The sequence below is a fragment of the Trachurus japonicus genome, chromosome 13 (assembly GCF_045865225.1).
Source record: "Trachurus japonicus isolate A0001 chromosome 13, Traja_1.0".
Lineage (NCBI taxonomy): Eukaryota > Metazoa > Chordata > Actinopteri > Carangiformes > Carangidae > Trachurus > Trachurus japonicus.
This window is the reverse complement of record NC_140919.1, coordinates 31,515,764-31,543,746: the sequence shown is the minus strand read 5'-3', so window position 1 is coordinate 31,543,746 and position 27,983 is coordinate 31,515,764. Positions and strand designations below refer to the sequence as shown.

The following is a 27,983-nucleotide window of genomic DNA, read 5'->3' as shown; positions in this document are numbered from 1 at the left end:
CATAACAATGAAAAAGAAAAGAAAACCATCAACCAGCCTAAGGTTTGTAAGGCATCAGGGTCTTTGCTAAAAAGTAAACTAAAGGGGAAAGACTTTCCTCCAGCCATCTAGACAGTTTTATGTATAGTCTCTTTTGAGTATCCCCCACTCTGGTGACTTCGTGCTGTACATTTAACTTGATTTATTGGGCCCCTCCGTTAGTTTCTGTTCTCAAACCACAATTTTCCGATAGTCGCGAAGGCAGCATTATCCCCTGATGTCACACGCTTACTGATACGTAATCACGCACGGGGTGGACCCGCGCGAAGCTAGTAGCAATCTCCTAGCGTAGGACCTCTTGGCTAGCAATGTGACCACGCCAAAACACAAACTCAACGTTTTTGCGTTGCTGGTTGTTATGTTGTTAGCTATATGACTACACACTAATGATAGAATAACAAAGTATAACATTTCGACAGACAGGTTTTCTACACAACAAATCATTATGGATGCAGTGAACGCGTTCAACATGGAGGTAAAGTTTGCTCGTGTCTTATCACAAAATCCAAAGAGCTAGATCCGAGCGCTAACGTAAATGCTAACTAATGTCAAGTGGTTTAACTTGGCTAATTTGTTTGATAGTGACCAGTAATTACATTCAACATTGATAACTGGATTATTTAAATGTTGTAGAAGGCATACATTCGTCTAAATGTAGTCGCTTTCAGGGCAAACTTCGCATGATTGGATTTGCTAGCCACTAGCTTAAATCGGATCCAACGCTTGAACGATGGTGGTAATCCTGCAAGGCCTGTGCGTAAAGTGTCCACCTAACGTACATCGCTAAAACCACAACGAAAAGTCAGCTGGTAGCGGTTAACAACGGGGTCTATGCTGTTAAACTCCACATTTGACGAGTTGGTAAACATTATGTGCCTTGCTATCCGTTTGCTAACAAAGCTGGCGTTAATGTTATCGCTGCGTAGCTAGGTAACGTTAACGTCAGCGCTGCTACAAATCCGTGTTGCTTGTTTTTACGAAGTTGAGTGTAGTCCATTGTTATATACACCAACATCGACGATTGAGAACAACATTTGGTAAATTCATGTTAATAAGCAACTGAAGACTCGTTGTTTTTGCTTGGCTGTATCTTTTAAGAGTGCTGTATACAGGTGGTGGTTGAACATCATGCATGGAAGTGGGAGTGGTGCTTTTAAAGGGTCACATTTGTGTTCTCAATGTCAATAAATACTGTTGATCATTCAGTAACCCTCCCAGGTACACACAGACCCTTGAAGATCGTCACAGATATACATGGTTGTGTGCAAATTATAAACTTTTCACAAGCTTAAGATACAACAGAAGTAGTATACTGAATGGTGTCCCTACTAGTACATAAATGTTGCTAAAGCCCGTATGTTTTGTGAGAATGGGGCGACGGTGTATTTACCCTTGTGAACTAGTCTGCTTAGGTTGATGAAATCTTAATGGTAGCGTAGTGTCTAAAGTCTGTGTTGCATTATGAAACAGGGCAAGCATGTATTCTATGTTGTGTACCAGTAATTGTCCCTTTAAATGCACTGATATATATATTTTTTTCAAAAACCATCAGTTGTTCTCCATGATTGATATGAAGCCTCCGATATCCCGTGCTAAGATGATGTCTGTAACAAAATCAGCCATCAAAGCTATCAAGGTAAAGTGAATATTGTATGGATTTAATTGTTATATGAAATTGTGGTTTAAAGTTTTAGTTTTTAGTTTTAGTCAGCTGTCATGAAGCTGTCAGTGTCAGAAACCAAAACATTATGACGATGTTAATGAAACATTATTATTTTATCCGCCCATCGGCTTTGTTTAATACTGAAATAATGAAATTATAATTTCCTTGTTTACTCAAGACACTGCTGCTATCTTTCATTGTGCAAAAAAAAAAGGCTTCCCTGTAGAAAGATGAGCATTACTCCAATGAGCTATATAGCCTAAATTATATCCGTTATATCGGCCATTCCCCTTTCATGGTGTGGCTTGGTGCAAGAAGGAGTTTGTCTTATGTCTTGGGAAGTGCCCTTTCTTCTTTTACTTCAACTGACTGATATATGGCCCCTAAAAGGGTCACCTCATGTTATTTATAAGATATGCAGTGAGTTCAGCAGCTCATCTCCAGCCTTTCTGCTGGCTTGTGGCAAACCATATATTGAAATTAGAGAATTTCCTGGGATGGACATGATTATCAATAAGCCCAATAAGATCAGATATGTATTTTGATTCACTGAGCAGCACAAAAGTTGGAATATAACTCCTGGGCTAGAGTTTGATTTAAAGGGATTCTAACTGATTGAAATCACCCAGATGTATTTAAGTGATAGCCATCATAAGAGCTGCTTAAAAGCCATTCTTAATTAAAAGAAAGGGGATAACAATGTCTCACAGTACCATTTGAAATGATGCACATCAGATTTATCCACTGTCATGTAATTAGTCCATATAAGTCAAGTTCTCTCAGGACGTTGGATGACTTCTTCTCAGTCTTTATGACTTGTTATTTAGTGACTGATTATTTAGTTTTAGTATGACCACTAATGCAGTAAATGAGAAGGTTTTTTTTTTTAACACATGAGCCCTATGGTTATACCTGACATGATCAAAGCATTATCTAGTCTGCTATGACTGATGTTAAATTTTGTCTTTCTTTAGCTTTACAAACATGTCGTCCAGATTGTTGAAAAGTTCATCAAAAAGGTAGGTACTATAGATGTTATTATGCAACACTGTTAAAAATTGAGTGCCTTTATGAATCTCAATTTTCATTCATTTTTGTTGTTTGTTTTTTTCCTTACATCAGTGCAAGCCAGAATTAAAGGTCCCTGGTTTATATGTGGTTGATTCCATCGTTAGACAGTCACGCCATCAGTTTGGTGTTGACAAGGATGTGTTTGCGCCCAGATTCTTGAAGAACTTCTCAGACACCTTTCAAAATCTCTACCGCTGCCCAGAGGATGATAAGGTATTCAACAATTTTGCTTTTGTTGACCTAAATGATTACACTGATTGATCATAAAAAATAACTCATGGGTTTTATTTTTTTCATCAGAGCAAAATTATCCGTGTCCTGAACCTGTGGCAGAAGAATGGCGTGTTTGACATGGACATCATTCAGCCTCTGATGGATATGGCCAATGGAGCTATTATACCTCCTCCTGCACTCCAAGGTAGAGAAATTACTATAGTTATGTTTGGGCAGTGTTCATGTGTTAGTAACATATTATACATGATTGGTACCTCAGGCTGAAGTGAGGCTGCAGTTTCTCCACTGTTTGATAAACTGTGTGTAATTATACTGAGATGTCATGTTTTTCTTGTATCTGAACAGTTCCCACTGACCCTCAACCAGTGATACAACCTGCTATCACTAGTGCCTCAGCTGTGCCTGCTGTGCCCCAGCTACCCAGTCCTGATGCCTTAGCCGCAGTGGCACAGCTGTTTCAGTCTCCCCACGGTCAGGAGGTAAGCAGTAAATTAGTGTATATTTGTTCTAGCAGTTCTATAAATACTAGGGCTGTCAAAATTGCTCCAAAATGACGTTTGAATATTCGTTCTAAAAATAACACATAATTCGAATATATTCGAATATCTATTTGCGTATTATGCCAACAGGAGGACAAACTAATACAAGACATAACTACTTGTATCGGTTTTTTTTTTTTTCTTCAATTTTAACATCTTTGACAATGCCCAGGACATTACAAAATGAACTCGCTCGCGGTTCTCCCGCCCGCCCCCTCTAACTTGTGTGAGCAATTAAAGGTCCCGACTCTTGTCCGTATAGACAGGCTTCATTCAGTGATTGAAGCGGCGCCGATTCCGTGGGCGCTCCGGTGACTGACCAGGTTGAGCACCCACGGGTGGGAGGGCACGCCACCAGATGCGCATTTCTCCGTGCTGCGCCTCGGCCTCTCAGCTGTGTGTCTGTGGATAGCTTGTGTGTGCGTAGCCTGTGTGAATGTGTGTATTAATTAAATCCCTCGCTCGCCCCTGTTAAGATGAATAAACACAAATCGCTGCAGAGCGCGAGCCTGGCACAGAGGTGCGCGCTCTGGCGCATCTGACACAATCGGTTAACGGGACCGAAAGGAAACTGGCTCCGCTCCGCGACTATTTCGCGTCCGACGTCTATGTTAAGCACACGTTTTTATTGATATTGTAGCGTCCGACCCGACGTATCTACAACAACATAACACAAACTTATCTGACAGCTCTCACTTCTTCCTCTGCTCCTCCTCACTCACTCACCTACACGCACACACACACACACACAGGACTCTGTCTTCCTCACACTCACCCCGGCCCCTCAGTTTCTCATCCAACCATACCCTGCCTACCTGCCCGTACACATTCAGTCAGTCAGAAATCACAGAACTTAAACATCACAACAACAACATTACTGCGGGGTCGCTACAATATTTTCAGCTGTGCAGTCGGCTATTATTAATAATGAGCGATGAGCCCAGCCGTCATACAGTGCGCCCTCTGTTTTATTTATTTATTTTTTCCGTTTTTTTCCCCCACTGTTTATTTAATATTCAAATATTAATTTTCACATTAGAATCTCTGTTTTTTAAAAATATTCAAATATATATTCAAATTTAGAATATTCGTTGACAGCCCTAATAAATACAGTATTGTGTCAAATGGGTCATGGCAGTTTTGCTTAAATTCTGAATTTGTTCCTCCCCGTTTAGCTCCAGAGAGTTCTCCAGAACTTCCAGCAGGCAGATAAGACTCTGGCCGCCTCCATCACACACAACATACCTAACCCTTCCCAGATGCCTGTGGCTCAGCTGAACCCGTACATTGCACATGCAGAAAAGAAAAGTTCTTTAGCAGAGGTATTGCTGCAGCTCAGATTCACAGCATAACTTGTGTATATATACATACTACCTTTATCATTAACTTTAACTGTGTCATCTACATGTTTCACCAGAAACTACTTGATCGTTTTGACTATGATGATGAACCTGAGGATGCAACTCCTAAAGAACTCGCTGCCCAGTCACAGTGAGTTCCATGAAATACCTTTATTTTGTATACTTAGGCATTCATTAAAATGCAGTAACTTTTAGGTTATAAGTTCAAATCATATTGCACATATCCACATACAGAATGATCTGCATTAGAACACCATTACTGGTCCAGCATTTGATTCAATAAACCTGAAACCTCCAGTGCGAGTGACACTGCAAACTGACTTTTAGTGAAGTAGGAGACCTCTTTTGTCAAATGGTTAAACTTTTACAGTAACAGTAGAAAGACATTAGAACAACATTTCGTAAAATGGCAACAACATTGTCATAATTTGCATTGCAGTTTCACAACCTGAACCTTTTTCGTGTCAGAACTGTCTGCTGTGGAAAAGTCTACATTTGTCTACATTTTACATTTGTTCCTAGCTTTGATTGTAATGAGCATTTACTGTTGTTGTTGGTTTGTAACAACCAGACTCACTGTATGTATATTTTTTCATGACAGATGTCTTCCTGAAAATGTCTTTAACCACTTCGCTGGTCAGATGCCCAATGCAGAGAATGTTCATCCACATATATTGGGACAGACTGGTATTATGGAGGTATTATAGAATTTGTATGTGTTGATTGTATATAGGCTCAGCAGTGTGGAACTGAAAGCTTCAGTGTAGCTGTACTGTGCCCCTGAGGTGTTTTCTTTCTTTTTTTAACTTTCTTCTCTGGCTGTCTCTTTGTCATTCTATAGCACAGTGGAGGAAGGAGTCACAGTGAACATCATATGATACCAGATGGATGCCACTCCATGAATGAGGCTTATTCACATTCACGGGTAAATCTTCAAACCCAGTTTAGTTTAACCTGATTGAATATCTCCTCTTGTCAAAGAAAGACCTTCAGGTTTGTTAGGGGCTGTGTCCACCAAACGTGCTTTTTGCACTGACAGCGGTCTCAACCTTGCTTGCCGAGCGCTCAGCGCGCTCTCTCTTGTCAGAATGCCGCTGTTTCAAGGTTACAAAACCTCCGACACTTCTGTGTTCCTGCTTTGTTAATGTAAACACTTAGTGGCAGCTTTCGACATGGACCCTGAGGTCGGGCTGCCTTCAAAACAAGTATGGGTTCACGATATAAACCAAGCCATGTCTCCGGTTGTGTTGTTGTCAGTAACGTTTATCCCGCCCCTGACTCTGATTGGTCAGTGTGGAAAAAATGTTGAACAGATTTCAACTCGAAGCGCTCTGAGCGCCGCAACAAAAAAAAGTAATCGGCGAGAGCTTTTTTTTTCCCACCAAGGGCGCTGAACGCTGTAAGCGCCAAACTCCTCAGCATCTGAATGGAAAGCAGACACCCAGACACATTTGGTGGACACGGCCCTTTATTCCTTTTGAATTGGAATGTCAACGTTGCCACGACAGTGCCACAGCTGCATTAATTAGCACAAGTTCCTGTGGTATTAGGATTTGGAGTCCTCTTCATTAGTTTGGGAAAAATATAATTTTCATTTTCATTTTATACAGGGAAATTCAAGAGAAGACTCGAATGTGAGGCGGGAGGGAAGACACAGAGGCTATGGAAGGAGATCAAGATCCAGATCTGGTTCCAGGTAAAAGACCGTTCTCATCAAATATAACTTTAACTAAATTTCAGCTACCTCCTTCCATTGCAGTCCTGATTTTATTACATTTCAACTTATACTTAGCCATGTGTTTTTTGTAACTGTCATTTATATTAGAGTGGTCTAAGGAATTATTTTTTAAGTGATACTTAATGATGGCTGACAAATAATGAAGCAGTTTGTACGGGGCAGGCACTAATGGCTCTCAGTTGCTGTTGTGCACTCCCAGATTTCTGCCTTCATGCTGTCAGTTTTTTCTAATAAGCAAATGGTGAAGTGGATAATGTTGTTTTAATTACTCAGTGACACCATATTTAGCTGAATTGTGTGTGTGTGTGTCTCAGATCTCCCAGGAGGAGAAGATCAAGATCTTCGTCTCGCTCAAGAAGGTCAAGGCATCGACGCTCTCGTTCTCGCTCAAGGGAACGGCGCTGGAAATCTCGCTCACGTTCTCAAGACCGGAATGAAAGAGAGAGGGACAGAGAGCGCAGGCAGAAAGGTCTTCCCAGCATGAAGAGTCAGACACTGAGTGGTATGTACGACAACAGAAACCGGCTTGTGAATGTCACTTACAACACAGTATATGGAACTGCGGGAATTACTGCAACATGCAGATACATGTCAGTATTGTTGTGTTGTGTTATGTAAATACAACAGCCTTATGTTTTGTATCTAATGACCTAGTTGTTGTTACCCTTGTTGAGTTAAAGAAATATTGCTATTCTGGACACACAAGCAGCTCCGTGTTTTCACTGTCACTTTTCTCCTCCACTTTCTGACCGTCGGATCATAGCAACCGGGGACAGGCAAACTGACCAGGCTGGACTCGACTCATGAACCACTCCACACATTCATCATCACTTTATTTACCATCGGCTCCATTTCACCACAATCAAAATTTTTGTTGCAATCTTAGTTGGAGATCGCTTTATCTCCCAGCCGTAGCTGCAGCTCAGTGGTAGCTTAACTGGCAACCGGGAGGCTGAAATGCCACAGACTCGGTTTCCACTATGTACATTAACGCAGCCCGCAGCACGCCATTCATTGATTATAACCGCTGCTTCAGAATCTGGTCAGGGCAGGCAAACACAACCAGTTAGTTACCATTACTTTGTAGCTAAATAATAAACCTGTCTCAACCCGCCGGCTGGCACTCACGCTTGTCAATAAACGCAGATGAGGTTATTGTAGCCACAAATAAAGTACGTCCGGCACAAATAGATTTTTCGGCTTTTTTTTCGGCAGCGGATTGTTCAGTTCATTCATCTCCGCATAGCGTTGTTTGTTTCTTATTGGCATTCACACACACACAGACGCACACAGAGAAGCACGCATGCATGACAGCAGTGCGTGTTAAAAGCGAAACTTATATGATCCGATCACTATTTTCCAACAAAATAAGCATTAAGATTGAGCTGCTAGCTGCAAACTGATCTGTTACATTTCATCCATCATGCGGCACATTTCACATTCATTTCAGGGTGGGGCTCATGTAAAAGTGTGTAAAAGCCTGTGTGACCCTTTGTTTTGTACTTGTGTTTAAAAAAACAAAACAAAATTGTAGCCCTGCTCCATCCCCTATTACTATTCATAGTCAGTACATTTACATGACACTTGAAAAAACTGAATTATTGCCTTAATCTGACTATAACTGGACAACTGAAGTGCATGTAAACGCATTAGTCTGACTAATATCGGAGTTCTTCAGCACGTTTATGCCATAATCAGACTGAAACTGGACAATGCATGTGCACATGCTCCACAGGAGCCCCCACTGACCTAGCCTGGCTCTCGCCAGACCCTTGTAGTTCCGCAAAGCTACGCCAGAGGCGCTACGCTCAGCTTCGCACAAGGGTCTGGACTCGAGGCCAATGCAAACTTCTTCCCCGGAGCAAAAAATAATGAACCAATCAGGATCGCCGGGCGGGACTTTCTGAGGTGTGACGTAGCGCTGAAGCGACTGTTTGAGTCAAACAACAATGGCGGCTCGCAGTGAGTGGCTGAAGTAGCACGTCATTCAAGATAACGGACAAGTGGTTTATCCAATCACATACAAGATTTTTTTTACAAGGCCCCGCCTTCTGAAATGAATCGCCTATGGAGCAGTCCCAGACCCTTGTGCGGAGCTCAGCGTAGCTTTGCGGAACTACAAGGGTCTGGCGAGAGTCAGGCTACCACTGACCCCCTAGACAGAGCAAAAACCAGTCGCCCCGCTTTCATCTGTGGTGCAAGAAACACAGTGTCATGCCACAGCCGCCCGCCGCGGAGTGAGGTCCGTCCGCCGAGGCAGACGAGGCGTCTGGCTGACCTGCGGAGCACCAGGACCGCGGAGGACAGCCAGTCTGCCGCCAGTTAAACAGATGGTTGCTATTTTTTTTTTCTCAATCTATTTTGGTCAGTGTTCTTTGATCTTTTGATCAAATCCCACTCTTGAATGCAAGCAGAGCTTTTTTTTTGGTACGTGATATAAGACATCATCACGTAAATTAGCGGGTTGACCCGGGTCTGTCGTTCCCACTGCAAGCCGATCAGAGCCGAGCTGATTGAAGACGATTTTAACCCGTGTCGCTTGCCGAGTCGTTTGACACGGGTCAGTGCACCTTTCCCACTGCCACCAAAAGCCGATTGTTAGCGGGTTTAAACGGGTTTTTTGGCCGGAGGGAAAGGGGCATAAGTGTTTGTTTTTTGAAAGATATTTGTGCAGAAATGTTGTGAAAATTAGCAGGTTCAACTGGGTGTTTACAGCAATGCAGATTGGTGCAGAGTCACTTAACCCTGGTGACCCTGATTTGAGGACAATTAAAAAGTTAAACTGGCTTTCCAATTAAACTATTTTTTCACTGTCCTCAAATCCCTGATGTTGGTGGATGGTAATGGGTTTTTGCTAGTTGTCAAACTCGGTGGAACTTGTTGCCACATTTTTACATCACATATTTGAGTTCACAGTGACATGTAGTCTTTCTATACACATCAAGGTGACATCAGAAATAGTTACATGTACATGTTTTCTTGAACATAATTTTTGGTTTTACCTCACTATCACAAATCCAGGCAAAGACAGATGTTGGTTTGTAAATCGTAAAGTAAAATTTACATAAAACATAATTTACTAGTATGTATAATGTGAATTTACAGCTCAATTCTAATAGTAAATCAATGAATGTGGGCAACCAGAAAGCATGAAATATTTTCAGGTTCATGTTGTTGTATTCCCATTTAAATAGATACTAAAACTAAAACTCTTTTCATTTGTTTTTGTTGCAGTTTGCACCACTACGCTTTGGGTTGGACAGCTAGACAAGAAAACACAGCAGTCTGACGTGATGTCCCTTTTGGAAGAGTTTGGCCAGATTGAGTCCATCAATGTAAGTCTGGACTGTACACTCAAAGAACCTTGTTAGCCTCTATGCTTTTAAGCTAATGTTATTGTGGGTGAAAAAGAGTCACCACGCTCAGGATCTTGAAGTCGGTGTCTTTAGTCAAGTCGTGCACAGAATCGCCCACAACAGAGTCATGAGAGAGGAGCTCCCCGAACAGAAAAAGTCATCAGTATTTAAGCACAAAGCAGAGCACTTATAAGACACGTCATACTGCCTAGCAACAGCCATGTTATCTCTTTCGTTGCAAGGAAGATGTTTTCGAAACTTGACCTCTAAAAGCAGTTTGCATACCACTTTACTAATTAAAACAGGACAGCTTTCCTGCAAGACACGACATATGATCAACATGATTAAATGAACACTCAGTATTTTTCCACCAGTAATCCTGTATTTCACTATTATTTCTTGTTCCATGTGTTCAGATGATTCCTCCGAGGGGTTGCGCCTATATTGTAATGGTCCACAGACAAGATGCCTACACAGCTTTGAACAAGCTTAGTAGGGGGTCGTACAAAGTCAATCAGAAACCAGTTAAGGTACATGTTCTCTTACACTCATTGCTTCGTATCTTTCATGTGTTGACTCTGTATAATTTGTTTTGTTTGACAACCTGATAAATAGATTTATTGTCATTTTTGCTTAGATTGCATGGGCTTTGAACAAAGGTATAAAGCCAGCGCACAAAAAATTCTGGGATGTGGATCGGGGAGTTACTTACGTTCCCTGGAACAAAGTTAAAGTTGAGGAGTTGGACAGCTATCGGGAAGGTGGGATGCTGGACACAGAGACATTAAATCCAGGTAAACACTGAGCAATTCCTTTAGCATAGCCAAGATTTACCTCTTTTATGCAGTTATTCTTATGTTGTCATGACCTTTTCCGTTATACAGAGTGGAGTAATGCCGTGGACCCCAGTAAGCAGGCAACTGTAAATGGAGCATTGGAAAGTGTACCAGAAGATAGAACGATCCCTGCTCACATTCAGGTAATGCTTATACTGTCTTTAAACACCTTTTTAGTGAATGGCCCTTGTGTCGGAGGCTTACTTCACAATCTTACATGTGAAGACCATAAGACAAATACATTTCTGTTGCAAATTAGTAAAGGAGCTTATCTGAACCAGCCTCTTATCAAAAAAACAACAAAAAAAAACATTCCCACCATTTTTGAGTTTAAACAAAAAATTATCATGTGAATGACTGCGTTTTCACTCATACAAATAGTCTCATAGTTGTAATGCACTAGTGAGTTAGGTGCCCTATGCTTCATCTCTCTAAGGCAGAACGTTTTTGAACTGGATATAAAATTGGTACAGGAAATATCTAGTCCTGATTGGCTGTACAGTTTTAGTAAATTACCTCAGTCTTTGGACATATCGACTAATATGTATTCATTGTTGGCATTTTAAAATGAAATTTTCCATCCAAACGAGTATCTTTGTTATGTATCAGAAATAACCTTCATCCATACTAACTCAAAGGAAACGGATTGAATGTGTTTTTTTTTTTAGATTGGCACTTTTAAATTATTGTGATCATCTGTGTTTGGGCTATTAGTAACATGGAACTGATACTGAAAGTAATGGCAGTGGCAAACGCAGTGTAAGAGTCTCAAAGCAGATACGGCAGCATATTACAGCAGTTCCAGCACTGTTAACCATTAAAACCCTAAATCTGGGAGGGATACATTGCAGTTGATAACCCCCAGTCAGGAAGCAAGTTCTTCTTTTTCTGTGATGGCTATTTTAGTGACATTTGACATGGATTAGAGAGAAAACCACAGAGCTTGGCTCCTGTAGCCTCGCTGAAAGTTCATGGAAGAAATAATAAACGGATCAAGTTTAATCAAGATTAAAGTTAAGTGTGTGGCAGGCTGTTTTAGCAGAGGGCTTTATATCAACCAGAACAAATGTGTCTCCGACGTGATACACACAAATGTGATAAAAGGATATACATGTATGTGGTGCATGCTCCCTGAAAAAATACTATGAATTTAGCCTTGCACCACAGTCATTGACGTCCATAATTATTGACCTGCCATATGCAATATTAATACTGTGGGAAGCAGAATATCATTCAGATGTTCCAACATCCTCCTACCTTGTAATTCTTTGTGTTGTGAGGTTGTAAGTTCTACATCATCAACACGTAAGTTTGTTGACAAATCCTTGAAATGGAAGATACTATGCCCATGTGACACTGCTTGAAGTGCTGGATAATAGCACTTAAATTATTTGAGGTGAATTATTAGTGCTGTATTTGAGACTTTGAATGCTGATGACAGAGGTGTCAATATAAATATTTGTATTATAATATAGAATAAACTGGATAAATATTGTGGATGTTAGATTTCTATCCGACACTTCTCTGATATCCTTCTTTCCCCCAACTTCACAGAGAAATGTGAACAGAGGTGCTTAATATTTTTCAGCCTTCAGTACTTAAACTTAATCATTGGAGGTTTGAGAGATTCATCTTTCTAAGCAAAATTGGGAGTCTCATTGTTTAGTCTCGACTTAGCCTTGAACACGTGGCTCTCTGTCATGAAACACTCTCATCAAAGTTAGGCAACCTTCAGTGGTTACATGTAGCAGCTTTTTCCTTTTCAAATCACCTTCTTGAGTGAGACATACAATAGTGGATGTTATGGTATATTGAAGTGCTTAATTTAACCTGTTTTTAATGAAATATTCATGTTCCCTCATTACTGTCGGGTTACTCAGTGATTACGGCCGACACCATGTCATTCACATCTTTCTTTGCCTCAGGAGGCTTGTTTCAGAGCCAACATATAATCAGAAAATATCTAATTTGATGATTTTAATCTACAATTCAGACAAGCTCCTCTACTGATTGGCACTGAATACACCACTGCTTCTTCATCCCTTTCTTCTTTTTCTTTGCAAAAATACTTGCATCTTCACACAGCAACCTTGTATTGTGCAGTTTAACTTATTCAAATAAAGTGGGTAATACAAAAGTCTTTACTGTGGTATGTGTAGAGGGAAGCATCTCTGTTACTCTTTCTCTGTTTTTCCATTACCAAGTTCTTTCATCCAGAATGTTTGGGTTTGGCAAGACATCGGTAATTTTGTATGAAATGTTTTCTCATCTAATTACAAAAAAAGAACCCTCCATACCATCCACCAGTGGTTGACAACTAATCGAAAATATGACAATAAAAATCAATAAGTGATTAGGTAGATCAACTTCTTGGTCATCTGTGTTGGTTGGTAAAATAGCACAACATGAAACAGTGAAACAACTGAGTTAGTATGAAAAATAATATCTGTGATAGGTCAGGTGATAATCCCATATCATTTCAAAACCTAACTTTTATTCAGAGGGTTTGGAAAATCCTCTCATGACTACACGCTGAATAAATGGTCCACAAAACGATTTCAAATAAAACATGATGGACTGTGTGCCACCTACCACCTACCACGCTTACCAGGCCTGCTCAACTGAGCTCCTCACTTGGAAGAAAAGTTGCTTACATGTCACAAGGACGAGAGTATGTGACTGTATGCTGCTGGGGACTTAAAGGTCCGATTGGGAGGAAGCGTGTCAAGTGGGAGACAAGGTAAGCCGACAGCACTGTTAGCAACTTGGCCAAACTAAATTTGGCACTAAGCCAGTCAACTGATAATACAAACTGGACAGGGGATATGACTAAGTTGTTAAAGGGACATTGTGTAACTTCTCCTGTTATCTATTCACGAAAATCAATGATTTAGTTCAAAAGTATGTTTTCATTAATCAGTAATCACCCCCATCAACAAACCCAAACTCAACAACAACAAACACAAAGTGTTCTGGTAAGCTCTGAATTTGCCGTTCATATCATTCATATGTACATCGAGCGGGCAAGCTTGGTGCTGGCTGCCATGTCGTGTCGCCATGTTTTTACGTTCAGTGGCAGCGTGACTGTAGGAAACCACGGAAACTCACCGGAGACACCGGAGCTGTCGGCTCAGATCAAGGTGGCGTCTGTGAAAAGTCACCACGGTGCAGTGAGGAGGAACAGAGCGTTACACTGATGCTGCATTCAGGTGCAGTCGGGCAGACGGCCGTCGGTAACTAACAAGATGTAATTTTAGTCACAGAAGTCCAGAGAAAGCCGGTAAAACGTGGGTCAGGTAGACAATACGACATCGCCATGACAACATATTGTCACATGTATATGTTACGTGCAGCGGCTGTCATCCGTTTGCTGTCTGCCCAATTTCACGTGAATGCGGCATGAAAAATACGATTGAGTTGCTTGCAATATACAACCGCAACGGTAGATGGGAGTAATTCCTACACAATGTACCTTTAAGAAATATTTTTGTTGAAGGGAATATTCTAAACAACTATTGCAGGGTCAATGTTTACGAAGAGTAAAGGATTTAACTTATATACAAATCATATCTGTCACACCTCTAAGAGGTTGTGCAATTCTTTTTTTGTGCAAGTTATATATTTTATGCTAAATGTCCTATACCTGCCATACCTGCAGTAGGAGTCAGTTTAGCTATATGCCTTTCATTTTGCTTGACAAGACTTTTGCTCAAGTTTCCAGACAGCTTTGCAGCCTATTAAAAATGACTAGTAAGGTTAGGACCAAGGTTATCACAGTTTTTTGGGGGAACACATATAACATAAAGACAAACATTAAAATGCAAAACACTTACTTTTTTATTTTATTTTGTGGGATGGAACAAAATGAAAAACTAAATGTTAGTAGCCAAATAGGGATGTGTATCCAAATGTATGTCCACAGTCAAGGTATTACTCAAGATTAGATGTATTAGGTGCTAAAACTAGCCTAGAATCTGTGAAAGATGCAATTTGTTTTTTGTTTTACCTAACTGCAGTGCTTTCGTCACAGTGTCATTCTTGGCAAGATGAAAATTCAGGGCAGTTTATACAGAAGACTTAAATTTACATGGAAGTCAAAAAGTCAATGACCAGGATATGTTCTGGATGTTGGTGTGTAGGTTTATTTTTATTTAATGTGATATGGCAGCAAAAAGATGTCATAAATTCTGTCCACATTTTGTTTTAAAAACCTTTCTTTGTTGGAACAGACTGAATTTGGACATCAGTAGCAGTCAAGCCTTGTGGTGTAAATTATTGTATTTCAAAATTTCCCTTTGTGGCATTTGATTTCCTTCTGTGGCATTTAAAAGAGTTCTGAACTTGGAAGTTTGAAGCTGCACCAATGTTTTTCATTTTAGTCAAATGACGAAATTAAGTTCCTGGGTAGCAGTCTAAAATACCCACTTGATCCTTGAGGTCTTTGGATGCTTTTTCAGAAGGTGCTTTTCAATGGCTAACCACTTAATAATGCAAAAACACCACCTCTCAGCAAATTCCATCTCCAATGAAAGACTGTGTTGTGTAGCTCTGGAGTATATTTCTTTCTTTTATTTTTTTACTTAACCTTAGTTACCTTGTGTTTGGTCTCGTGTCACTATGCTCTGCCCGTCAAATCACAGACCATTTGTTACTCACTGATTACTTGAGCACATTTTTGGATACTCGCTTATGAAAACTGATGTAAAACACGGTTGTTTTCAGTTTATAGAAACATTTAATTATTATTATCCTGTATACATCAGTTCAGCATTGTAGGTAGCTGAAGATAGCTAAGTTTAGCTTTGTTTGGCCTAGCAACAGATTGCGTTGTTTGACATGTTTCAGAACACCCACACCAATTGTTTTCTGTGTTTGTATCTACATAATCCCACATGATGTTGTGACACACATGTACATGTCAGGACATGCGGTTGTCCTGTTTCCAGCACTAATACAAGTCAACTCTCCAGGAAAGCTGCATTTTCATCACATTTGCTCCCTGGATCAGCACATCCCAGCAACTGTACTGGCTACTTTGACTGGCTCTGCTGTCTGTATGGCACGTGTGGTGTGTGTGGTATGGCTGTGAAATAACACAGCAACTCATGTGACTTGGTCAGTATGAGTTTCACTGACAGCACTCTTCGTGTACAGGAGAGGAAGTGTCAAGACAGACACATGGCTGTGCGGCGCTGGGTGATCGTTTAGTTGAATAGAGGTGTTCAGGCAATATCTGCTCAACACTGGGGTTGACAGAGTTTGTGCAACTTGTTTTAAAGTTTTGCAATGTTTTTGCAATCCCACCATAGCTTTAAAAAACAACAACAGTGTCTTTTTCCCATGTGTCCGATTTTCATCTCTGGATTCAGGAGTATTCACCTGGACCGTTTACTGTGGCTCTGTCTTTGAGGATTATTTTACCTTTCCACCTGATTATCCTGGACTGAGCTTTTCAAAAAATGTCTGCAGATTTCTTAATACTGAAAATCTGCTCCTCACCACAAGGTTAGTGATGTCTAATCCTGCAAACTTTCTACATTGCCCAATCTGTTCGGAAGTATCAGTTTCCCATGGATAGATAATCAGTGAGAAATGTGTACATATTTGTCACATTTGGAAATAATACGTTTCAAGCATAAATTAGCTGTTCAACAGGCTTCAAGATGATGATGATGAGCAGCATTGTGCAGTTTTGTAAGTCCAAAGTCAAAATAACCAAACAGACATAAGCGGACATTTCCAGTGCGACTATCTGCTGTTGCTCCTGCAGGAAACCAGGCACATTGAGGGGATGTGGATACAACATAAAGTGGCTCTTTTCCACAGATAAACTGCTGGAATGAAAAGGTAAACAACAATGGTAGAGGCCAAGGCAAGAACAAAAAAAATCTTGCCAATTTACATACAATAGACAATTCTCTAAAGAGAATGCAAAGAGGGCATACATATAGATTACACAGGTAACCTTTAAAATGTCAACCTCTATTTAAATGAGTATGAATGAATATAAATTTAAGCATTGCAATCCAGAGTAGCTGCTGATCCCGATCAAACTTTTTCTGTCATACCTAACCCAACATTTTCTTAGAGTTAAAATAAGTCATCAGTCATTAGATTCAATATCCCGTTTTGTGCTTTGAGATTTTTCTGATCATCATGTCTGAATACTAAAAATGATAAGCGATTATACTTTAGGTTGCCTCGTGGATATAGATATTCACAAAGGTTTTGCATTTTCTTAACATGGGCCTGTGCTACTTGGATTACAAATGCAGTACTTGTGAATGTGCGCTAGAGACAGAGGTAATACGTGGTTTTTTGTTATATACATGAAAAATCTCTAGTTTACATGCTGTAGGCATCACAGGTCTGAGCCCTCTCATATGTACTGACATGGTTCAGGTAGTTCAGTCATGGTCATGGATTAATAATGTAAATCTGAGCAGTCTTCTCCTTTCAGTCATTTTCGTGTGAAAAGACATTTCAAGGAAAGAGGGAAAGTCTTCATTTGCATCAAGTATTACAGCAGTGGTCTGTGTCCAAGTGTGGAGAACACCAGACTCACATGAGTCCTCACAAAGGTGAGTGTCATAGACATGATCTTAGGATGTTTGGATCCCTGCTTTGGATGATACTGTGAATGGTTGAGAGGTAATGAAAGGCTCATTCATAATGAAATGGGCCTTTGAATTTTCCGGTCATCCTTTTACTCGGATAATCTGAGCTCTTCGATCTGAAGGCCAGGTTATTGTAGAGCTGCCTCATTACTGTCTTTTCACGCCTTTATAAGATGCAGGTATAAACAAAGAACAAAGGAATTCTGTTGACGGGGGAAAGCACTGAGTTGATATTCATCAGAGTCCTGATCAAAGTCTGCAAACCCACCTGCCTGCAGGTTTTCATCAGTGGAGCTACCCTCCAGGAAAAATGAAGCAGCTGTTATCCTGTATTTTTTGCTGATGCTGTGAAAGAGCAGGCAAAGAGCAGACCCTGTTGCTACCAGAGTGCTAACAGCATCAGGGCTGTTAGTATTCCAGTAGTTAGTTATACTTATCAACTTGTTATTCCTCCTTTTGATTGTTCCTTGTTAATTTTCAAACAGCGTCAAAGGTTGTGCACAAATTTGACAGGTGCTTTTTCTACCATTAGACAGCCTCAGCGATTGTTTTCTTGGCTGCACATAGATATATCACACTCTGTTATCCTATACTTTCCAACCATTTGGAATCATTCAGTGTTAAGTCTTAATGTTTTTGCTTTCAGGTAATTTTTTTGTTCTGTTTTTTTTCTTCCCTAAATTGATTTACCTTTAAAGCTACTGTAGGAAACCTTAGAAAGAAGAAGCAAAAAAAAAAAAAAAATACGGGGGGATTGCATGTCTCTCCTTTAAACAAATGAGTGGAAAGCTTAAAGCCACAGTGTGAGATTTGCAAAATGTAAGATTTTAACTTTTCCAACTTTGGAGCCCCCTAATGGCAGTGTTCAAGTTGATACTGAGCAGACATGTAGAAATGTACAGTATATCCAGGACTGAAAAGGCATTTTAGAAAAGATAGACAAGTTCATCATTAAGAATTGAGCTTCACTTTGTTCTTGAATCAGCACAAATCTGGTGAAGTCTGATCTTAATCTGCCATGGCCACTGTTTCTTCAGGTAACTTTAATGTATTCACAAGGGAAATGTAATGTTCAACTGTTGCAATTATAAATCTTGCTGTAGGAGATTACATAGCAGCTCCTTGAACAAGCACCACCTCTTTCAAATTCCCAGTCAAGTTTTTTGTTTGTTTGTTTGTTTATTGACTTGACCTGCAGTCCCTCTGATAGCCACTAGGTTTTTACTGAAACAGTCATTGAAATCCTTGTTTTTGGCACACAAAGTATGCTGTGTCTCTGTGTCTATGGACAAATGGCTATAATGTATAGATGTGTTCATATACTTTCATAGTTATTAATTTAGTTTTTGCCCTGGTTGTGTGTTTTAATTTTTCATTTAATGATATAATTAATTTATGCGTAAAAATCAAACAAACAAAAATCACGCCTCTTCAAGTTTCAGAGAAAAGTGTTTTTGATGTGTGTAGATTTAGGCTTGACAGGCCGTCGATGTGCCTCCCTACAGAGAACAGTTCCCAATGGGAGTCAGGATGCATAAGCAGTTATATTTCAGACTTGATTCAGAATTGATTTACTTAGAACTAAAGAAATAACACTAAATAGTCCTCAGTAACTTAAATGCCTAAGTTAATATATGGTTACTGAATGAGTTGTGGTCATCTGCACAGAGATTATTTATATCCCATCCCATAACACATGATTAAAATGAGCTGGAACTGAAGAGGGTGCTTTCTATTAATTTCTATGTTTTTACTTGCAGACGCCAGACAATATTGCTACTCAATTTTGAATCCATGAATCAACAGGTATTTTCGGCTATTCGTGTTTTGCAGTGGGATGGCAGGCAGGCATCACTAACAAGATTTATAGGTGAATGTGCTTTATATCCAGTGTGCCCACAGACAGTTGGGGCTCCAAGGAGTGAATATGAAGGCAGAAACTTGCAGCATCTGGTAGGCTTGAAGCCATAAGTGAGTGTGACCAGCAGTCAACATGCATTCATGGATTTAGGAATCTTTACTAGATGCATGACACATTAACACACGAGGGAACAATTAAATGTAGTGATAGTTTGAATAAAATGAGAGCATGTAAGATCTTAAATCACTTAACATGTTTGTTATTTTTTACATCATGTATTTTCACTGATCATTCAGAAAAACTGCAATATAACCTTTACTTTGCAAATATTACCAAGTTACCTTTGAGAAAGATGTATTGTGTTGCTTATGTGTATTCCTCATGAAGTCACTGCAAAAGCAATTTAGTTATTGATATGGAATAACAGTACATCTCTTGACACATTTTATCAGTTAAATATGAATATATGTACAGTATATGTACAGTATATGTACAGTTATGTTATTGGTTCAAAGTAATTAGTTTTGTTGTGTGGTGTAGCTTGTGTTGGTGTTTGGCAGTTTAGAGATGTATCAGACACTGAGAACAACCTTTGACCCCTGTCACAGAGCTATAGCTTCTGACTGTCGTCTACTTACTGATAAATATGTTTCTATTAAAGGTTGCAGTAGTGTGGTGACTGTATGTCTAAACAGTCATGTGTGCATATTTGCTTTCATCTCCTAAGCAGGGAGATTGTGAACTCTGTACAGGAATTTAAGACTTCCCTGCCCAGGTCAGGTCTTCACCTTTTATTTGACCTTAAAGCAAAGTCATAGTGTTGCTGTTAGTCTGAAACTACTGGAGAACTCTGTCAAACTCTGTTTTACTATTTGCTTGGACAAGGAACTTAAATTAGGTGTTGTGGTTTGGGGTTCTTTTAAGAAATAAGTGAAATGTTTGGTTTTATTATGGTGGTGATTTGCACCACTGGAATGCTTTTTAAGTTTAATAATTAACCTTAGGTGTCGGCCTCCTTCAACAGATGCACCAATTAAAATTCTTAAAAACTTGCCTACAACAATTTACCTTGTTAAAGGTAAACACCCTGTAAGTTAGAGTAACTGTTAACATGAATTAACAACTGTGAGGCTAATGTTAAACAAGGAGGCATTACAAATCAATAGTAATTGATGTAGTAATGTGCACATAATTGATGCAGTTTTTAACATATCTGCAGCTCCCCTTTGTCACTGCAGGCTATGGCCTTTGTCTTACACAAACACAGTTGTAAGCTGTCAAAAGTGTCTGTTTGTTTCCCTGAAGAGGGACAGCAATGGTATGAACGGCATATACAAAAAAATGCTGCACCTGGTGGTGTGAATCTGGGTCAGTGCATGCAAGGGGTAAGTGACAAAGCAGTCATATGTAGTTTGATCAAGCTGTGATTTTTAACATGATACTAAGTGAATTGAAAGCTGCAAAACCGCCTACAACCTGTTTTTGTTTCCTTCAACATAAAAGACCTGTGTTTTGTGTTCTTCCCCTGTATGGAATATGTAGAACATAACATATGAGATTGAGTCCATCCAGTCTGGGTGGGTGTACTCATGCTGTATGTCACAGTGTTGTATATATTCAACAAATAGAATTGAGTATGAAATTAAGTTCAGTGGGTTCACAAAACACTGAAAAAAATTTATCAATATACTTTTGCATTTGTTTTAATATATATTTATATATATTATTATTCCAAATGAGAATATGAGCTTTGCAATCTAAGTGAAAAGTGAAATCTGTGTGTCCCTTTTGCTTCAGTGCTAAAACTCAATGTGACATGAACTCCACGACTGACCGAATCTTGATGATCCACGTTATCCCAGTGTGACTTGACAATGATCCAAATAGCCTCTTGTGATGTCACAACATGCCATACATTTTCAGAGGGGTTCAGGTCAGGTGAAAATGCCCACCACTACATTTTACTGTGGGTTTGATATACCACACTATCATTTCTCCTGTTCATTTCACTGAATACACTTTTTTATTACTGTGATAAATCTCACACTTGGATACCAAAGTGACAGCAACAATAACAATTACAAAGAATTGTGAATACATAAAACTTGTCGTCCAACATAAAGTGAAAAATATCATACAGTAACAACAAACAGCAAAACTCAAATGGGACTTTTTTCTAGACATCCACTATGAAATGCCTTTGTCTCTTAGCCCATCCCAAGCGTTAGCCTTGTTTCCCCTCCTGAGAAGTAGGTTAGACACTATAATACTCCTCTGAGACCACTTCAAGACTGTCCTCTTTTAGCTGTACTTCTGCTGATTGAAGTCTTGTGTTCTTTATTTAAGACTTTCTGTATCTGTAATGAAGTTACTTCTCTCTCTCAAGGAAACTAAGTTTGGTGTATTGATCTTCTGATAGTGTGGTCCCTTTTGCTCTACCCCGTAGAAACCTTTACTCCAGCCATGATTTGACGCTGGCACTAATAATAATAATTTTGACTTCTTGCACTTTCACTTAATTCTGACCTATATTTTCCCACTGTCATAATGCTGCTTAAGCATGTGTGCTTCAATGGAAGCGATGCAACTCGGGGGAAATCTGACCTTCTGTATGAAGGGGTTATGTTGGTCAGTGCCCCAAATTTGCTTTGTTCAATCACAGGAGCTCTTGTGTTTTTAAATATTTCTGAATTCTCCCTTTTTTCCTGAATATTTCCAGGTTTACTTTTATAGATATGTGCATAAACAAATTGAATAAAAACTGTTTACCACACAAAGCTTTTAGTTACTATTATGTGTGTTTTCCTCCATATCTGATCTGTGCACATCCTCTGCTACAAAGGGGCCTTTTTGTCAGTGTTTGATGCTTGGTGTATGTTTTTTTTTTGTTTGTTTTGTTTTTTGCTCCAGTGTATAATAATGAACTGAAGGAAGTTAATCCAGTTTCTTCTGTCAGTTCACTGCTCCAGAGGACTTTGTTGCTCCTTTTACTTTAGACCTAATAGGGATGCTATTGTGTGTCCTTGTCTTCCAGGTGCCCTCGGTTCAGCAGGCAGCACCCATCGGAAGTCCACCTGCTTTCCCCGTCCCCATTATGCTGTCCCCTACAGCTATGCCTCCAGCAGGAGCCCCGTTCATCCCCCCTGAGTTCGACCCTTTGAAGTTAGCACCAGGTAAAAAAAAAGAACCTATATTGAGAAAACACTTTAGATTTTTCTTTTTGTGTTTATTAAATCTCTTGGATTTAATCATTTGAAAACCTTGTCCTTTTCTCTTGTTACAGCAGGGGGTGTCAAACCTCAAGAGGACATCAGTGATTCTAAAAGAGACACGCTCTCAGATGCAGGCAGTGACAACCAGCTGGGCTCTCCTGCAGCACCAGTGATGACCCTGCCAGGCCAGGTCTTACAGGGTCCCAGGCCGGGTATGCCCCCTCTGCAGCCCCCTCCCGGCATGCCAAATCCTCATCTACCTCCATTCCTCTCACCACCAAACATGCCACACATGCCTCCGCAAATGATGCCTGGAGGACCCATGTTTCCACCGGACAGGTTCAGAATGCCCATGCCCTTCCCTCCTCGTGGCCCCCCTTTCCCCCGACATCCTACTTTGGGACCGGAGGGCATGGATAACAGAGAAGGGAGGCTTTTCAGAAATGGGAGGCCAGGTTTCGGGGGCCCACCGTTCCACAGAGGGCGATGGTAGAGTTTGGCTCCGACCTTAGGGGAGAGGAGGCTGAACCACTAATAAACAGACACTAATGGATATCAGGACATCTGGTTCAACATGTACTGATGTGCACAGAGAAGGGTGCAAAAGACTGTATTTTTACACCACCTGAACCTTTTTTGGGGGGTTTGCAAAACATGTCAGGGTGTTCTGAATCTGACCCATGTTCCTTTGAGTTCAACAAAGAAGAGACTTATCTGTAAATACTGTACGTGCTTGTAGCTGTTTACTATCTTTTTGTATATTTGAAGGTGTGTAGTATATGCTCAAGTCTGTATTCTTGCTAGTTGGAGGTTTAAAACAAAGGCTGTCTGTATTTTTGAGCTTTCTCCCTCAATGGGGTTTTTGTGTATGGAAGAAGACTGTAAAAATCAATGATTCATACCTTTTTGGTATTTTGTTTTTAGTAAAATTCCTTTGTACCACACTGATACTTCATCTTTCACCAGAGAAGTTGGGTTTCATTTGAAGCAGTGGGGGATTTCACATCCTGCCAGCAGAGGGTAGAGTAATGCCTGTTACCATGGCAAGCCCTTGTACAATGAGATCACACCTTATTTGATCATGTGCTGTGAATATTAAAAAAAAAGAGGCACTACAGTTTGGTGAGGTGTTGTGATTCGTGATAACCAATCTAACAAACTGTACTGACTTTATAAATCATCATTGTGAAGTCACTCAGCATTAAACATAAGCAATAGGTTTTTAACTCTTATGTGGAAGAGTTTCATGTAGCCTACTGTTGACCATACATATTCAAAAATAGTATTTTAAAATAACCTGTAGCCTATCATATTTAACATAGCCTACCCATGATACCATATTAAGTTATGGGACCTTTATGATAGAGATACCTAAAACGATGATGATGATTATTATTATTATTTATTATTATTTGTTTTAATGGAGTTTAATCTTTATCGCATTTCCTTTCTAATTCATTTGGCTTCCCTTGTGTGTGTGTGTGTGTGTGTGTGTGTGTGTGTGTGTGTGTGTGTGTGTGTGTGTGTGTGTGTGTGTGTGTGTGTAGGACATGGGCTGAGACAGACTGCACCAATACCCATAAATGCGTCAGAACAACAACAAAAAAAGGATTTCACTCAGTTTTCTAGTGCGTTTATAAAAGTAAAATAAAACTTAACGCATAACTGTGCATTTCACAGTCACTGAATGCCCGATTCGAGGTGAACCACAGCTGATTGGCTCTGCGACCAAATAAGTGGCATTCTCATGATCCACTTGCACGTCGTCTCCAAGGCCCCGCGGGCTCCGCCCCTCTCAGCGGTGTGGAAACAACACGCATGGTCTGTAGACAGGCAGATCCTGGAGAGGCGGCAGGACTCAGAGAGGAGACGTGGAAGTGGAAGGGGGCTACAGCCTGTACACCGGCGGTGCGTGCGTGCGTGTGCGTGTGTGAGAACCATGATGAAGCTGACTATGTCGGGGCGGAAGCAGCCAGATCCCGGACGGTGGCGGTGACAGGTAGGCTATAGGTACGTGAAGAGACCGGGGGATGGGGACGCACGCATGCATGCTCTCCAAAATCATGAGAAGGATAAACACGCTCGATGTCCGATCATGTCTCCGCGCGGTCCTAGCGCCGCTTGAACGCATGACCGCGTCGCTCAATCATACAAGTTTAAACAGAGGTGACAGACGCTGCCGCACTGTGAGGCGGCCGCTGTGGTCCAGTGGACAGGGCCGGCAGCTGTTTGAGCACAGGGACAGGGTTGGGAATGTGGTGTCGATTAATTAATTCAGACACCATCAGTGATCTGATGGTTATAAGCTGTCATGCAGCCTGATTGACAGAGCAGAGCACATGCACCGGGGGTTAACGTGCGTGTTCACACATTACAGTTTCCATCCCCGTACTTGACTGCGCATCCCGCACAGCAGCTCCACACGGACACTTTTTTTTTTTTTTTTTTTTTGCTGCTGCTGCTTCACTTCTGCAGCAGGATGTTGATTTAACAAGACATGCAAACGTGCAGGGGATGGTCTGCTCTGTCCGCCGTCATACCTGAGCTGTTTGTAGGTATATAGCTGTGTCTGTGTGGTCATTCGTGGGCTACATGTGGGGAAGAGACGGAGCTGCTCGTGGCCTCAGTGCGGTAAATTGTTGCATATCCTTTAACCGCTACATCTTTGCTGTGACGCCGCGGATGATCCGGAGATGTTGCTGCTGCTGCTGCTGCTGTGTTTAACACCTTTGCTTTGGTAAACAGATCGCATGCAGGTGACTCAACTGAAAGGCGATCGCTCATTTGTGTAGCTGCTTTACTCAAATGACCTTAAGGTGTCAAGTTTGTTGCAGCGTCACTACTGGTGCTGCTGAACCTCAAGTGTTGTCTTCCTGTCATCAGAAGCTGCTGTGTGATGATCATCCTGAGCTGTGGGTGTAGAGGTCACTTAGGAGCTGCTTGTAACAAGTCAGTATGTACTGCATTAGATTTTTCTCATGGTGACATTGAAGGGTTTTATAAATTGAGCATGAATGGGCTGGATCTGTTTTTTTTTTTGTAAGATGACTGTACAGGTAATTGTTTTATATTGGAAAGTCATTTGCTCCAGGCCAGTAGTGTTTTCTGCTATTTGTCTGGTCAAGAGGAAAAATCTCACTGCCAAGGTACATTGCAGTTTCTCTTCAGTCAGCAGTGTAGCCTACTCGTGGTGAACCCAGTATGACCTCACCGGTGACTGGTGCATAAACATGCCATGGTAGATGCATCTACCAAGGTGATTTGGACATCAGAGAAAAATCATATTCTCAGTGCTACGGAGGATTTTGAGTGACTGAAGTCACAGTGAGGCCACAGCCTGCAGTGAGATGATGCACCAGAGGTATTGACTTGTTTAATTCAGCAGTTGTGAGACAAAATAAAGAAAAGTGGATCAGCCAGTTGTGATCCTGATGCAGGCTTGGTAGGGTGCGGTGGGATGGGTGGGTGTAGTCTGTTTGTTGTTTTCAGCAACAATAGACCACCATCTGACATTTGACAAACAGATTTGTGCAAGTCTATATCCAACACAGGCAGTTTAGTAGCGTTATTGTCTGCTGATTTCCTCCATTGATTCATCTAGTAATTGTTTTACCAAAATATGAAAAAAAAAACTTTGCAAATTTGCAATGGATTTTGTTAGCATTGATGATTGTATGTATATTAATGTTTGTTAAATTGGGTAGTTGTTTCAGTGGATGTCTGGTGTTCTTGTAGAATTAAAAAACATATATGGCGCCTGAGTACTATATAAGTCTGTGGTGGGGAACCATGGGAAGCAAACATCCAGCAGAATGGCTTCAGTGTTCATTGATGTGTCCTCAGGGTGGTAACCTGAGCCCACCTGTGTGACAAGCCTGCACAGAGAACCCCCCCCCTCCCACCCATCCCCCATCTGTCATTGTGTTTGTCTGTGTGGTCGAGTTGAAACTAGTTTATCCTCCCCTCTGGCTTGTGTCCACACTCTTCAACTCTGCATTTCAGAGATGCATGTTCGACCAACTTGAGACATGTGTATAGCCACCGTTGTGGCTTCACATGAAAGAATGCCTGCACATTCATATGGTAATTAGTTGGCTTTTTATACAATCCCTGACTTTGTTCCTCATGCGTGTACAGAAATGTACTATCAAACACAGTTGATTTCTTGAAATGCGCATAATTTAACCCTCATAAGTGCTCGTTGTGAATTATTCATTTTCATCCCACTTGCACATAACTCTTCATTCATTTGCAAAGTAAATAGTGAAGACAGTCTAGTGTTTTGCGAATAACATTTAGTTTAGTGTGCTAACACTAACATGGACCATTCATGTCAATACAAAGCCATTACTAATTTTCCCATGTGAAGTGCCTTGTTAAAGGTTCAGATACAGACATCCTCTGGTACTGCACATCTGAATCAGGACACCCCCTTGAAGATTGATATGCCCTCACACAGAGCACAGCACATAACAGCTTATAATAGAGTTTGAGTTCTGTAGCCAAGCCATAAAGACAGTGTTAATGACAGTTGTTGGAGAAATCTGCTTAATATTTCCCATGATTCCCTCCACTGCTCTAAACATTATAGTGCGAGTCTGGGACTTTGAGGACAGTTATTCTGTAGTTCACACTTAATGTGACAGAACATGGCTCACTGCCTGTCAGTCTGTATTATTATTATTATTATAATGGTGGATGTGTGATGTTTAAACCGAGTTCAAGTTGACCTGATCACGTAATTGGAGGACGCTGAGATTAAAATGCTTAAACATTAGTCAACATTGACAAACTGTACCGTGTTAGCTATATAGGGTTAGCTGGGTTTCAATAATGAAATGACCATGTCAGGCCACTTAAATGCACACTGCTGGCAAAGCTGTTTAAATATTTGAATAATCTCTGGGCTCAAGCAGTGTTTGTGAGTCTCATTGAATATTTCATATTTGTTGAAGATGAATGGATGCTCTGTTCTTAGACAGACAAGCCCACACTTCTTTTGTTTTCATTAAACTATAGAAATATCACCCTCCATATTGTAGAGTTAAAACAGTTAGTTGATCAGTGGATCAATTGACTTACTTGCTAATTCCCTGATCATCTGAAATTGTGAAGCGATCATCTTTGGTTGTTTGACATTGCAATATTTTTGACATTGATACACAAAGCAATGAGTTAAAGGGGAAAAAACTGAAATGGGGGGAAAATCATCTGTTATAGCTCCAAAACATTTACAGGACAGACTATGTACTGTAAAATTACATCTTGAATCATTTAAACTATAATAGAGGTCTCCTCATTCAGATGCTGCAAAGGAGCAGTGGTATTGTTCAACAGTGTTGATGTTGCAGCTGTGAGTGGTCGTCCAGTCGCTCTTGTTGAATGCATTCACTGTGGGCTGATTGCCAGATCTGTCTTGTGATAATTACGGTATCTACTCTGTTTCTGCACAGAAC

At 40.5% G+C, this 27,983-nt stretch overlaps 2 protein-coding genes across 2 annotated transcripts in view; both read left to right on the top strand.

The window, feature by feature from the left end:
* Positions 1 to 314: 314 nt before the first annotated feature.
* Positions 315 to 23,471, top strand: LOC146976287 (SR-related and CTD-associated factor 4-like). Its single transcript, XM_085795965.1, has 18 exons — positions 315 to 514; positions 1,592 to 1,675; positions 2,677 to 2,721; positions 2,825 to 2,986; positions 3,074 to 3,191; positions 3,353 to 3,486; positions 4,722 to 4,868; positions 4,964 to 5,037; positions 5,509 to 5,605; positions 5,749 to 5,832; positions 6,518 to 6,603; positions 6,960 to 7,147; positions 9,880 to 9,980; positions 10,418 to 10,531; positions 10,639 to 10,795; positions 10,886 to 10,980; positions 22,350 to 22,488; positions 22,599 to 23,471. Exons 1-18 carry the CDS (start codon positions 485 to 487, stop codon positions 23,018 to 23,020), a joined length of 2,277 nt encoding a protein of 758 aa, XP_085652091.1. The 5' UTR covers positions 315 to 484; the 3' UTR covers positions 23,021 to 23,471.
* An 820-nt stretch (positions 23,472 to 24,291) lies between these two features.
* LOC146976286 (rho guanine nucleotide exchange factor TIAM1-like) overlaps positions 24,292 to 27,983 on the top strand; it is a 43,946-nt gene continuing 40,254 nt past the window's right edge. The window contains exon 1 of the mRNA XM_085795962.1: positions 24,292 to 24,526. The gene's annotated coding sequence lies outside the window, so the exon portion shown is untranslated. The remainder of the gene's footprint in view (positions 24,527 to 27,983) is intronic.

Coding starts and splice junctions, on each gene's coding strand:
- LOC146976287 (XM_085795965.1), top strand. CDS start 485: ATGGATGCAGTGAACGCGTTCAACATGGAG. Junction 1,676..2,676: donor CAGCCATCAAAGCTATCAAG/GTAAAGTGAATA, acceptor GTCTTTCTTTAG/CTTTACAAACATGTCGTCCA. Junction 10,532..10,638: donor TCAATCAGAAACCAGTTAAG/GTACATGTTCTC, acceptor ATTTTTGCTTAG/ATTGCATGGGCTTTGAACAA.